This window comes from Tursiops truncatus, chromosome 11, assembly GCF_011762595.2.
Source record: "Tursiops truncatus isolate mTurTru1 chromosome 11, mTurTru1.mat.Y, whole genome shotgun sequence".
NCBI lineage: Eukaryota > Metazoa > Chordata > Mammalia > Artiodactyla > Delphinidae > Tursiops > Tursiops truncatus.
In genome coordinates, this window is record NC_047044.1 from 18,209,673 (window position 1) to 18,224,043 (window position 14,371).

The 14,371-nt window shown below is 46.7% G+C and overlaps 1 protein-coding gene across 1 annotated transcript in view; it reads right to left on the minus strand.

Moving 5' to 3' along the window:
- Positions 1-14,371, minus strand: part of STAB2 (stabilin 2) — a 158,466-nt gene that overhangs the window by 121,284 nt on the left and 22,811 nt on the right. The window contains exons 5-8 of the mRNA XM_019952337.3: positions 13,778-13,847; positions 7,040-7,135; positions 1,913-2,038; positions 214-410 (exon numbers count right to left, since the gene is read on the minus strand). Coding sequence (XP_019807896.2) covers positions 214-410; positions 1,913-2,038; positions 7,040-7,135; positions 13,778-13,847 — 489 coding nt within the window. The remainder of the gene's footprint in view (positions 1-213; positions 411-1,912; positions 2,039-7,039; positions 7,136-13,777; positions 13,848-14,371) is intronic.

Genomic DNA, 14,371 nt, shown 5'->3' on the forward strand with positions numbered 1-14,371 from the left:
TGGAGGAGACAGTGAAGTTTTGACTGGAGAGCTGGGAAAGGGCGAGTTCAGAGGGTAGATCATGGCTCCCTGAGGTTGACCCCAAGCACACGGAGGTCTGTCTGGACAGGAAGCCCGACCTGAGCATGGAAAAGGAGAACTGAGACGGCACAGTTTTACCTTCAGCGGGTGGTCCTACTTCTATTCTCATCAGTTCCAACATCATTAGCTCACCTGTCCGGGCCCATCATATCTGCACACCGTGGACTCTGTAGGGCAGTTTCCAAAGTTAACTTGGCAGGGGTCCACTGGTAAGCACACCTGGCCGTCCCCGTGGTAGCCCTCATGGCACGTGCAACTGTGCTGATTTGGTCCTAGGTAGGTGCACCGAGCGTGAGGGTGGCAGATGTTTTGCGAACATGGGTTGATGGCTGGAGAAGCAATGACAAAATAAGGTGGTTACCACACTCAGGGAAGGAGAAGGAAAACTGAACTGTGAAGGGATTGCAAATCACAGCTTATCCAAGCTGCAAAGGCAATTCAACAGTTTCAAGAGAGAGAGTAAAAAACATTTCATCTTACCCTCCTGATCAGCCCCATTGACCAAAAAGATTTACATATGGCCATGAGAAATTATAATTACAAGTACTGTGATGATGTATTATTATGCCATGTTATGTGTGGATTTAAATATAAAATCGCATGAAAGAAAGCACTGATATTAATAGAATTTATAATACGTACCGGGCCCTTTTCTAAGCATTTGCCATATGTGAATTCAGTTAATCCTTACAACCGTCTAGCGTAGTTACTATTATTATCCCCATTTCATAGATAGGAAAATGGAGGCACAGGTAGGTTAAAGCATTTGTCCAAGGTCATATTGTTAGTAACAGGCAGACCTGGGATTTATACGTGGGCAGCCGGGCTCCAATAGCATGTTCATAACCAACACACAACCACTCATGAAGTGAAACAGCATGAAAGGAAGTAAGGGGACTTCCCTGGTGGCGCAGTGGTTAAGAATCTGCCTGCCAAGGCAGGGGACACGGGTTCGATCCCTGGTCCGGGAAGATTCCACATGCCGCAGAGCAACTAAGCCCGTGCACCACAACTACTGAGCCTGTGCTCTAGAGCCCACGAGCCACAACTACTGAGCCCACGTACAACAACTACTGAAGCCCGCACACCTAGAGCCTGTGCTCCGCTACAAGAGAAGCCACAGCAATGAGAAGCCCACGCACTGCAACGAAGAGTAGCACCCGCTCACCACAACCAGAGAAAAGCCCGTGCACAGCAGCGAAGACCCAATGCAGCCAAAAATAAATAAATAAAATAAATTTATTACAAAAAAAAAGGAAGGGAGGAAGGAAGAAGTAAGAAAGAAACAAACTACATTCTATCTTAACATTGATTTAGGTGATACAGAAGAAGAAAAACGTACAGTTACTAGGGGGGAAAGTGGAGGGGGAAGGGATAAATTGGGAGGCTGGGACTGACACACACACACTACTATATATAAAAGAGATAACTAATAAGAACCTATTGTACAGCACAGGGAATTCTATTCAATACTCTTAATGACCTATATGGGAATAGAATCTAAAAGAAAGAGTGGATATATGTATAACTGATTCACTTTGCTGTACAGCAGAAACTAACACAACATTGTAAATCAATTATATTCCAATAAAAATTAATTAAAAAAGTGTAAAAACCTATATATGTGCTTTGATAACATGAGAACTTGCCATTTACTGAAGAGCTACCACATGATGAGATTTTGCTTAGAATTTTTAATATATGTCATGCAACTACACAGAGAGAAACGGACGTGGTCATTGCGTTAATATTAAGAAGGTTGTGAGGTTTTTTCTGTTGAGGGATCTAACCGTCTCAATGGATAAACCAGCAGGATCGAAGTTCTACTCACGCTCGCAGTGTCTGCCATCGCCTTTGTAACTGGGGATGCATTTGCATTCTAGTTTTGTTTCATCTTCGCTGGAAGGTGAGCACCTGGAATTTTCTGGGCAGAGCAAGGCTGCACATTCTGGGATGGCTGGAAAGGAAGAGTGTTGAGGTAAGGGCCTTAGTAGAACAACCAGTTCTAAAAAATCTCAACAAATGCAATATCCCTATTATTACAAAAGTGGCACAGATTCACTGTAACAATTCAAAAAGTACAGAACGAGTAAAGCAAAAATTAGCTGTCTTCTCATTCTCCCATCCCACTCCCACAATAACCCATGTGAACAACCAATATACTACATTTATGTGTAAGATTTTCAAAAGATGAAATGGGATCCTGTTAAAATATTTAGGAACTTGATTTTTAATTTAAGAATATATTATGGAGGTATGTAAGGGTGTACCTTAACCTCTAATGACTGCATAGTATTTTATAAGATAGACGGGGCTTAGATGGCTGTTAAATACTATAGAGTCTGGCATAATTAGCCAACTTGCAAAGTTGGGCTGACACGGTCCCATGGCTGCTGCTAGAAGATATGAGATGCCCGGTCATTTATCACTCACATCAGGAGCAGTAGTCAGAATGTCAGCATTTTTGGACCAGTTCTTCCAAGCCCCGGGTCCCACAGGGCAATGCAGAGAGGGCCATACTGAGACCTGAACACGCAGTGGATTTCATTACAGAAGAGGAGCCCTGAGCTTAGGGAACTGAAATGCTTTTTAGTTTGTTTTTAAATAATAGGCAATGCATTACTTAGGGCCCAGGCAAGAGAGAGAAACCATGCAATTGTTTGAACAGTGAAAATTTTAGTGTAAAGATCCATGAACAGAGTGGAATAACAGGGAATTGGCTCCTGACAGCTAAAAAGAGCTCAGAAGCATAAAGGAATGGAAGAAAAATAAAGAGCAACCACTCCTCTCGGGTTAAGACAAGGGTAAGTCCTCCTCTTCCAGAGCTGAGACCCGGATGTCACCGGCAAGGACATGGCCTTGGTCACTCTACAGCAGAGAGGTTGCTGACGTGTCCGCTGGTGACACTTGCTGGAGGCCACCCCTCTGGGGCCCCAAGGAAGGTCATCCACAGGGAGCTGCCAAGCCTGGGCAAGCGGCTTGCCTCTGGATGCTACTGGAAGCAGGAGCTGAGAAGCCCACCTTCTCAGAAGCACGGTGTACTCCTGTGCGTGACCGGGACGGGGTGGTCTCAGGGGCCAGCTGTGTGGCATGGAGGTGGGTGGTCAGCTCTCTGGATGGCTGGTCCTGCGGGGCCCTTGCTGTGCATGGGGCTGAGGCGAGGGTGTGCAGAACAGCTCCTGAACTGGGCCACCAGCCTGCACTGTCTAGGGCTCCTGGCTATGCTCTGCCGCCCGAGCCAAGCACTAGACAAGGTATGCAGTGGTCAAATACTGGAGGATGCTAAGCCTTGCCGGAACCTAGTGCTGGAGAAACTGTGCAGGGCTGAGCAGCGGAGCAGAGCCGTGTTCTTCAGGAGCCTGGTGAGTGAGCTAACCCAGAAACAAGAAGAGAAAACTCTTGCTTCTTCGGTGTCCCTTTAGCACCCTCTATTGGTAAGGCTTCACATCTTACTGGCTGACAAATGAGACCTATTCTGAAGCCCACCTCCATATTCACAGAGCAGGCAAAAAGGGTGAATTTGGAGCTGAGAGGCAATCCACTGATAACTGGCACAGGCAGTAAGCGTGCCCGCACTTGTTCCCGAGGGAGGTCCTATATCCGCCAAGGCTGTTCGCGCTACAAACATCCAAGATGTTGGAACAAAGGGCAGTCAGTGTGCTGCTCTCAAGATGTGCACAAATGTGATGTATGCGTTTGTCTTCCAACAGTGGCTAGTTGAATCAAAAATTCATAGAGAATATCCCCTCACCTCTTCCATAAAGTAGAATTGTTGCTGAGAAGGGGCTGCCCTTTCAGGATCACGTTTTCCACCCCTCTTTGCATCCAGGTGGGGTTATATGACTAGTCTACGTTGATGGAATATTGGAAGTTCTATGTATTATTCTGAACTTTATAAGCAGATGCTTCTCTACACTCTCTCCTTCCTTCCGTGGCTCAAAGCAGAGCACTTGGAGGTGCTACAGAATGGCAGACGCATGCAATGGAAGGCTCTGGATCCCTAAACACCATGTGGTGGGGAGCTGGTGGAGGCCAGGAACACCCACATTGGACTGTTACATTAGTAAGAAATATACCTCTGTTGTGTTAGGCCAGAGGTTGCCCAAATTCCCAGGTCACGGTGCCCTTAGTGTTTCAGTATTTTTTTCATGGGACCCCAATACAAAAGGAATATCTACAGGTTCATTTACTAAGTTGTTAGAACCAAAGAATTCAGTGACTATTTATGTCATGATCACGTAGCAGCCATCTGAAAAAGTCATATGGTTAATAGGAAGATTAAATATTTTATTCTTAAACAACCACATTTACTTCCTAACAGGACACGTGAGCTTGTTGGAGATGGTACAACTTCTGCAGCCTTGGAATCAGACTGGAAACTACCACCCTCCTTCCAGTTGAAACGATTTTTGCACGGTACTTACTTTTTACCACAGTGACCACTGGAAATGCAGCTCTGTAAAGAAATGACACCACCGGACAAAATGTAGTGCTACCTAATGTTGAAATTGTGTACTAACTCAGGTTAACATTTCATACGATAATCTACAGATGTATCACCGTTTCCCTCAGAAATTAAAAATATCCCATAGCAGCCCTGTGAGTTTGATGGGGTACTTTGGGACGCCTCGGTGCAGTTAGGGAACCGTAGTGTTAAACCATTGGATTTTTGTGTTGATTTCTTTCAGCAGCTGGCATTCTTCTAACTACAATAGGATGTACCACACTTCACTCAACCACTTCCTACTCACGGACGTTCAAGTTGTTTCCAGCTTGCTTTGTTCTTAAAAACAATACTATCATGAGTTTCTCTGTACATATATTCTCACCTACCCACCCCTCCAGTCCTCTAGGTAAATTCCTAGAATTGGGGCTGTAGCCTCAAACTGTAAGCATCCTTTAAAATTTAATAGATACATATCTCTCATAGATTGTAGCAATTCACACCCCCACTGACAGTAGCGTAATTTTTCTCACACCCACAGATAGATATTACCTAGCTTTGCAACCTGTGTAACACAGTGGGCAAAAAACCAGAACCAAACCAAAACAAAACCTCCCAAACTCCAAAGTACTACTTCATTATGGTTTTAATTTGCATTTCTGTGACTCCTAGTGGGGTTAAGCACCTCTTCTATGTTTGTTGGCCAGTTTTCATTTCTTCCTGAGAATTAGCTGCTCCTTGGCCGATATTAAAGGTGGGCTCATGGACTTTCTATTATAAAAACGTTTCTGCTGCGTGGATTGCAAATATTTTTGTCCCAGTCTATATTTATCTTCTGACTCAATAGAATTATTTTGTCATTTGGAAGCAAATCTTTTCATGCTATCTATTAGGCTGGATCTCTGGTCTTATTAAAAAGGGTTTTTTGTTTGTTTGTGTTTTTTGCTCATGGGTCCACTGGGCAGTACAGGAGTAGCTGGGGAAGGAGTCTGATTGAGGGCTTTGGAAGGGGTCCACCCTAACCACCTGAGTTTCATTCTGCCATTGATTCATATTGGTTGTTTGACTGTCTGTCTCTTCCACAGGAAGAAGGCAGAGACTGTCTTTTATTCACCCTCCTTTCTACCACTGCTCATATCTTCTCAACAACTTTCAATAAAGCGAGTTTGAAGTTGCTGAATTTGATTCTTGTCTAATCCTTTTATTTTACAGACCAGTAGAATAAAATCCAGAGGATAACTTAAGTGAAGCTATTGTCGCAGGCAGCATGTCCAATTTCCTAATGGCTAAGCTCCAAATTCACCCTTCACCACCTGCTCTGTGATAATGGGTTGAACTCTGAACATTTCTCCTTTGCAGGGATATGTTAATCTTGGCCAGTAGAGGGCGCTGGAGGGCCACTGCAGGAGGAAGGGGCTCCACTGGCCGGTTCTGCTGTGCAGTGTTGTGCTTCTGCTGTGTTTGCTGCTGCTGCACAGCCTGCCAGCGGTGTGGGTGTGTGAGGACATCCAGGGATGCCCTGTCCCAACTGTGCACTCAGAGTGCACAGTTCATTGGTGACCTTGCATCCCTGGCCTGGACCCAGTGGCTACCTTCCCACAGCCCGCCCCACGCACAGACATTGAAGGTTCCAGGATTAGCACCCATGGTGCCCCAACTCCCTCTGTCCACTTGTCCCCCAGGCTCGGCTCATCAGTGCCCTGAAGGGTTGTTGCCTGCCTTTTGGGTGACTGTACTCCCATGCTGGCTTGGGCAAACCAGCAAACTTCTCCCCTACTAAGTGGGCTGCCACCACCCCTTCTCCAGCAAGATTTGAGCCAAGCCTTGGGGATGGCTGTCCCCTTCCAAGTTTGCCCTTCTTTGTTATGCCCCATCAGCCCTACAGTTCATTTTGCATTTTTATAGCCACTCTCCTAACATAGTTTACTAATTCTTTATATTAAACTTCCCTTGCTGCAATCACCCTGTGGTCTCTATCTTTTGATTAAACCCCGTGTGATCGACTGTATACAGAATTTCAATGACTTGAGTCTCAGCTCACTTATTGGCTATTCTGTGAACTTTGGTGAATCATTTAGCCTTGGTAAGCCTCCATTTCCTGTTGATGTGCTCTTTCAGACCTATAATGGAGAACATGCCTTATCTCCCTTTTCAGGTACCTAACTCATTGCAACGGCCCCAATGTCTTCCTCTCCAGTCTATCCTCACACTGCCACAAGCTTGGCCTTCCTAAAACATAGCTACAGCCAGCTCACTGCATTGTTCCCAGGTCTTCCATGACTTCCAATATTCTATACGATCTCTTCCCTCTCCTCCCTTCCCCTCCCCTCCCCTCCCCTTCTCTCCCTTCCTCTCCTTTTGTCCCCTTTCTTTTAAAATTGTTGCCTATCTTCCAGCAAAACATTTGATGACACGTCACACATGTAGAGCCCCAGTACACGCATGCACAACTGAAATGCATATGTCTGTGCCCATCTGATCTGGTGTGGTATTAAGGGAACTAGCAGTACTTACGCTTGTCACAGTTGGGGCCGGTGTACCCAGAGTAGCACTCACAGGTCCCATCGCCACGTATTCCACTGTTGCATACTCCATGCACACAGCTGCACACTGCAGACAGAAAATGGGAATTTTTCGTTACCTGATGTACACTTCCTCCAAAGATTCTGGAGGTATACTGTTTCAGATAGTGTTTATTGAGATTCTGCTTGATGAAGTGGGGAAAACCATGGGTTTGAAGCCCTAGAGACCCTAGTTTGAACCTTGGCTTTTTCTTAGCTTCAGTTTACAGTAAGTCCCCACATACGAACAAGTTTCATTCTGATAGTGGGATCGTAAGACCAACTTGTTTGTAAGTCCAACAAAGTTAGCCTAGGTACATAACTAACACAATTAGCTATATAGTACTGTACTGTAATAGGTTATAATAATTTTCACACAAATAATACATAAAAACAAACACAAAAAATAAAGAAAACGTTTTTAATCTTATAGTACAGTACCTTGAAAAGTACAGTAGTACAGTACAACAGCTGGCATACAGGGGCTGGCATCGAGTGAACAGGTGAGAAGAGTGACTGACTGGAGGAGGTGGGGGACGGTAGGGCTGAAGGATCACCAGCAACAGGAGATGGAGGGCGAGCTGCAATTCCACTCATGCCTGACGTTAATGGCACAGGTTCTGGTTCCTTGCTGCCACCAGATGCATGCTCACATCTTTGAAAGTTTGCAACTTGAAGGTTCAAACTCTAAGGTTGTTACATGTCCCACCTCAATCCCCTGTCCTTCATCCCCACGGGAACTGTCCTCCTTCAGGTCCTTATCTTGTTTTGCCTGGACTATTGCAGTAGCACTTTACCTGGACTCATTATTCGATTTCTCACCTCTCCCTTTTATCCATTTCATTTGATCAGTAATGGTATCAAGATGATATTCCTCCAAATATCTCAGTGACTCCCAATTGCTAACCAAATGAAATCTAAATTCCTCTGTTTGGCACACAAGGCCCTCTCCAAGCTGACTCCAACCTTTAAAAATTTTCATTTTCATCTTTCGCCACTTCATTTTATGCGTCTTAGGATCGAAGTGCACGGGATGACTCACTAGAGTTCATCTTCCTTCAAAACACATGTTGAACATCTACTACTTACAGGGCGCTGTGCTTGGGATTAATGACCCAAAGTCCCTGCCCCCAAAGAGCTCACAGTCTGAAGGCAGAAGAAAGCAGCCCATCATAATGAGGTGATAGATGCTAAGATGTGACAGGTCAATAGCCATGGGGGCTGGCCAGGAAGAGATGGGGGGAGCTGGTCTAGGAAAGAGCACGCCCTGTGGAGGCAGCAGGACACGCATCCTGTACTTTCACTCCTCCATGCTCTTGCCCGCACTCTGCTCCCTTCCGCGTGCAGCTGAAATCCTCCTTATCCTTCTAGGCCAGCTAAAGCCCCTCTCCTCGGTGGTGCCGTCTCAGAGGTGCCAAAGCAGAGTCTGTGCTCCTCTGGGCAGCACTTCCTTTGTACCTCATCCACTGTCACCTCCTGCTGCAACTACTACTTTTGTCATGCCAGCCAGCCAAGTACCACCAGGAACACAACAGTGGTCAAAGTCGGCAGCAGGGGCGAGGGGTCATGAAGAAGCAGCAGTAGCCACTCGTGTTAACCGGGAGAGGTGGCCATTGGGTTGCCCACTGTCACTGTTTATTTCTCTATTCGGACAGGATAAGGCAGTGGCCTAGTTTTCGTCTTGTTCCAGCACAGATAGAGCGAGCCATTGATGGTGACATTCTATGAAATTGCAGGCCAGCGACCAGCTGACAGCTGTCAGGGCTGCGGTTTTCTCTCTCAATCTGGTGAGGTACTACATATGGAAAATGGGAGACAGCTAGCTCCAGCGCTCATTCAAATTACTGAAGAATTAAACTGGATTTGCAATTGTCATCCTCCCTTTAAAAACTGATTTGCTGTTGTTTCTATGTTAGCAGAGCACTTTGATGTCCACCCATGGCTGTAGCTTTTGGAACAGATGAGTTTCAGAGGGAAGTCAAATTCATTGTGGAGATAATAGGGGTGAGGAGGGGGTGTACTACGGGCTCAGTAGAGAAGACGCGAATTAATTCAGTTAAAAAATATCTACCCAGGGCTTCCCTGGTGGCGCAGTGGTTGAGAGTCCGCCTGCCGATGCAGGGGACGCAGGTTCGTGCCTCGGTCCGGGAAGATCCCACATGCCGTGGAGCGGCTGGGCCTGTGAGCCATGGCCGCTGAGCCTGTGCGTACGGAGCCCGTGCTCCGCAACGGGAGAGGCCACAGCAGTGAGAGGCCCATGTACCGCAAAAAAAAAAAAAAAAAATCTACCCAGCTCCTACCTAGGGGCGGGCACTGGATTCGGCACTGGGTGTACAAATAAGAGTAACTCACAATATCTAAATTCAAGCAGCTCACAGTATAGTGGGGCAGCTGAACTCTAAGAGACACACCGCTTCTGCACGTCCTAAATTCTGTCATGCAGCCCATGGAGAGGCTGTGGAGGTGGTAGCGGGGAGTCGAATGTGACTCAGCCCCTGCTCCTAACTTAGATGCTAACTACAAGGGCCGTCCTTGCCACTGAGCCTTCCTTCTAGGCACGAGCCTCTCCCCAAGGCCTGTCTTCCAGCACAGCCCATGTACTGGATTAACTGACCTGGCACGGGTAGCTTTCGGGAGCCTCTGACACACACTGCAGGGCCGCCAGCCACCGCCAAGCAAGTGTCCTTGGGAAGGAGACGTGAGTGGCAGAGGGATTCCCAAAGGTCATTTAAAGAGCCCTGGGTATTTGTTAAACCTGCTTCAGCAAATCTCTAGAGACATGTGAAACCTGGGGTGTATGACTTTAAAGTAGCCAAAGCCAGGGCCATTGGGGTCAGAGGGACAGAGCTCAGAGCCCCTGTGCCGTGCCCCTGGCAGATGGAGCTGCCCTCTCTCATGTTCCCATAGCATCCCATGTGTACCGTGCACACAGGCTCATAAGCGTCTCCCACATTTCCAGCTCCTTGGGAGTGGAGACCTAATCTCTCCCCTCTTTGGGTGCCCATCACCTGTCACGGGTCTAATGCGTGGTGGGTGCCTGCCAGGGCTGAATGGTGCAGTGGTTTTGTGCCCAGGTTCTGGAGTCAGACACTTGGGGTCAAACCCTGCCCCTGTCCCTGTAATAGCTGCGTGACCTTGAGCAACCTCTCTGCTTCTTCATCCATAAAATGAGGAACCCAGCTTGCAGAGTTTTTCCAAAGAGATCCTGCGTGCCAAACCTTGTGCACTGCCTGGTGCCCGGCAGACACTCGGCAAATGCTAGCTACTGTTATTAACAAGACACGATTGTGGGATTGATTCGGGTCCTATCAGAGGAAGTGGGCTTTGCCTTCTGCCCTCAGCTGGGGTGAGGCACTGAGCAGGCGAGGGCCTTGGCAGCTGAGATGAACACCCCTGGCTGATGCAGCCTGAAATCATCTCTAAGCAAATCGAGAGTCAGGTAGGAGAATGCTCTGGCAGCAGGTTAAAGTCAGTGTTAAAAATAAACTGTAATTCATAGCGCTGTCCTACTTACGGGCAGAATTGCCACCGCCAACGACCACTGCCTCACGGGTGAAACAACACTGGCACCCAGTGGATGCCTGGCTGAAAAGGTTTCCAGGTTCCTCTATGGGAACCTGCCAATGGGAAATGACCAGCCATTGCTGAGCCATCATTCATTCGTTCATAGGTGAATGAATGTTCAGCTGACGGTGGGATTGCTCTTGTCCTCGCTTAATACTTGCTTCTCGTGAGCGCTTATGACTTGCTGCTGGGAGCTTTTCTACGAGTCAATCCCACGAGGCAGGTATTATTATTCCTGTTTTGTAGATGAGGAGGGCTTAGAGAGGTTAAATAGCTTGCCCCAGGTCCCACAGCAACTGGGCTTAGTTTCAAACACAGACCAGCTGACTTGAAGCCTGCTCTCTTAGCCATCATGTTCTAGAGCTGCGCTATCCAATACGGTAGCCACTAGCCACGTGAGGCTATTTAAAGTTAAACTGAGTCACATGGGCTAAAATTTAACCTTCAGTTCCTCAGTTGCACGAGCCACATGTCAGGTACTCAATGGCCACACGTGCCTTGCGGCTACCATGTTGGAGAGCATAGGTCAGGACACGTTATCATCTCACAAAGTTCTGTCGGAACCCAGAAGTGGGAGTCTTATCTCCCGAGTCTCAGTTTAGGTTTCCAATTTTCTTACTTAAAAACGGGTTTCCAAACCCTTTCGCTTGCCCTTTCTCCATGGCACAAACAAGTGGAAAGGGAAGCCATTTTTAAATTTAGGGATGTTTGGAATCTCCATGTACATCTGTGCTCACTGGCAACCAACACCAGTTTCTTGGAGGCAACATGAGCTCATATTCTTTATAAATTTTCATCCACAAACAATTACTTGGCTGTCTTGGTGAGTAAACAGTGTTGGTTGCTGTCTTTCTTCCTATTTCAATATTTATTTAAAATATGTGATTTAAATTCTGTTACGGTAGGGAAGGGTCAATTTGAAAGACATGTTCTTTATAAATGACTGATTATACTTAATAGTTTACTGTCCTTTAATATAATGCAATGTTAAAAAAAAAACCACTCAGAATGCTAACATCTGTTTTAAATTTGCTTTTGCTAACACTCTTATGAAATAATCTTTTATAAAGTTGTGGATGAAGAAAAAACTAAGATTGGGGGACACTAGGGAATAGTAGGTATTAATAATAATAATTGCTATCATTTGTTGTGCAGTGGTTATCTCATGAGTTCCTCGTAATAATTCTAAAGGAGGCGATGTTATTTCTATTTTTACAGATGAAGAGGCACAGAGTATGCTTAGTAAACTTAAGGTTCCCACAATTTACAGCAGCCCTGGGGCTGAAACCCAGTCTGACTCTAAAGCTGGAGCTCTAATCACCTCTACACGACGCCTCCCAATAACATGTTTCTTGGTCAGGACAAGAGGGCTGGAGCAAGTTACATCATTCATTCACTCACTCATTTGTTTATTCATCCAGCCAAGAGTGTAGTGTGTGTCTACCACGCAGGCAGCGCTGTGGAAGGTACTGGAGATAAAGAGGTATGACAACACCTGCTTTCAAGGATCCCACGTCTTTGCTATTGCAGATGAAACTTATTACAGAGTGAGCTAACTTGGGGGGGGCTGGGATGTCTGTGTATTTTTCTTGCCCAAAATATTTGAATCAATGCAGCATCTACCAAATATGATTTTTCTATAAAAGCCAAACTGAGGTGGTGTTGGACAAAGGCCACTTGACTTGTCCTTTTTGGGAGACTATGAATGTGGCAGACACTGACCCTACTACGCCCACATTCTCTAGGCCTTCCTTACCAAGCCCATGCATCCAGCTGCCTTCCAGTAGCCTGTGAACACTTCCTAGGAAGCCTGCTCTGCCTGGGTGCCCACTGGGGGTTGGAAATGCCAGGGAATGAACAACTCCCCTCTAACGACCGCATGGATTAGTTTCCTATTGCTGCTATTACAAATTACCACAAACCTAGCATCTTAAAACAACACACATCTATCGTCTTACAGTTCCGGAGGTCAGAAATCCAAAGTAATTGCTCTAAAATCAAGGTGTTGGTGGTTGTGTTCCTTTCTTGAGAGGAGCATCCCTCTCCCTGCCTTTCCCAGCTTCTAGAGGCTGCCCACATTGCCTGGCTCGTGAGCCGCTTCCGCCTACAAAGCCAGCAAGGGCTGGTGGAGTCCTCCTCACGTCTCCTTACTCTGACACCGCATCTTCTGCCTCTGCCTTCCTCGTCCACATTTAAGGACCTTTGTCATTACGCTGGGTCCACTCAGATGATTCAGGATAGTCTCTTTATGGTAAGGTCAGACGATTAGCAGCCATAATACCATCTGCTACCTTCATTCTCCCTTGCCACGGAAGGCAACATATTCCCAGGTCCATGGGATTAGAATGTGGACATTCTGGGGAGTGGTCATTATTCTGCCTACGACACCATGGCTCCCTCCCCCCTCAGGTAAAGTAACCCCAAGGTGAGTGTTCTACACGGACTCCGGAGTTCCCCAGGGGATTAAGCTCTGGTCATCCACACTGGCCTCTGTCTTGACAACACACCCCTTTATTTCCTCTGTGTCACTTTCTCAGTGTTTCCCTGGGTCACCTCTCAAATATGCGACTTGTACTAGAATGCTTGCAGAATGCTTCCGGGTCAACTTCTGGGGAGAACCAGAAATAAGAGAGTGGACAAACCCATGTCAGGAACAAAGCCATAATCTGCAAAGTGGGACAATTTTGATCACCTCTGATCACCCTCAGGTATTTATCTGTGAACTTCCCAAAGAAGGACAGATTAGATGTGCTGGGATATAGAGGTCCCTGACGAGAAGGTCAGTGCTGAGACCATGGTCTGGAAAGACCTCATGGAGAAGCTGGGCAGGCAAGGAACTGGTGGATGTTGGATCCTGGAGCCTGCAGAGAGGGAACCTATGCCCCAGAGTTTGCCAGGAAGCATTCCTGGTGAGTAGCTGCCTGCAAGCACTGAAAACCACAGACACACTGTCTCTCCTTATCAGATTTCTTGTCAACTCTCTGTTTTGCCTGTGTAGACTTGGTTATAGAGAACTGTTCTGTGTTTTTCCCCCAAGGAACTTTATTCCTGGGGTCTTGAGCTGTATAAGCCATGTCTGACTTTCAACCTTCACAACTGCATTCGATGACACAAAAGCGAGACATACTTGCTGAACAGCTGGGTCCAAATACGTTGTCATCAGTGCACGTTTCACAGGCTGTCCCGCCAAATCCTTCCTGCAGGACACCGCAGGGAGAGGATGTTAGACCCAAGCGATCTGCGCTGCCCACAAAGCCCTTGGATTTCTCACTGACTTGTCTGGTCAGCGTTTGTTTCTCAAGTGTTATCTTCCCTCTGTGCCTGTCCTGAAACTCCTTCTTTCTCTTTCTTCCTTCATTGCTCTTTTTGTGTTATAATTTGTACATCCAGCCCCGCATCAGTTATCACTAAGAACCTGGAGCTCTTCAGAAGAAAGCTGCTTTGTCAGCCCAAAGACACAGAGAACAAGTACTGGCGGCTAAACCGTAACTCCACCCAAGGCGGAAGTGAAGACGCTTTCAGTTCTGCGTTTCTGAAGACACTTGAGCTCAACCCTTTTCAGAAGGATTTCTTTGTATTTCCATTGTCTAAGGCTTGAAGCTTGCAAAAGTCCCTTTCGTGGGACAGCAAAGAAATGCCTCAATGGGCAGGCGCAGTGCTCAAGCAAGGGTGCGGAGGACAGCTCCGAAGACTCGTCTGTTCATAACGGTGGTTTTTAACA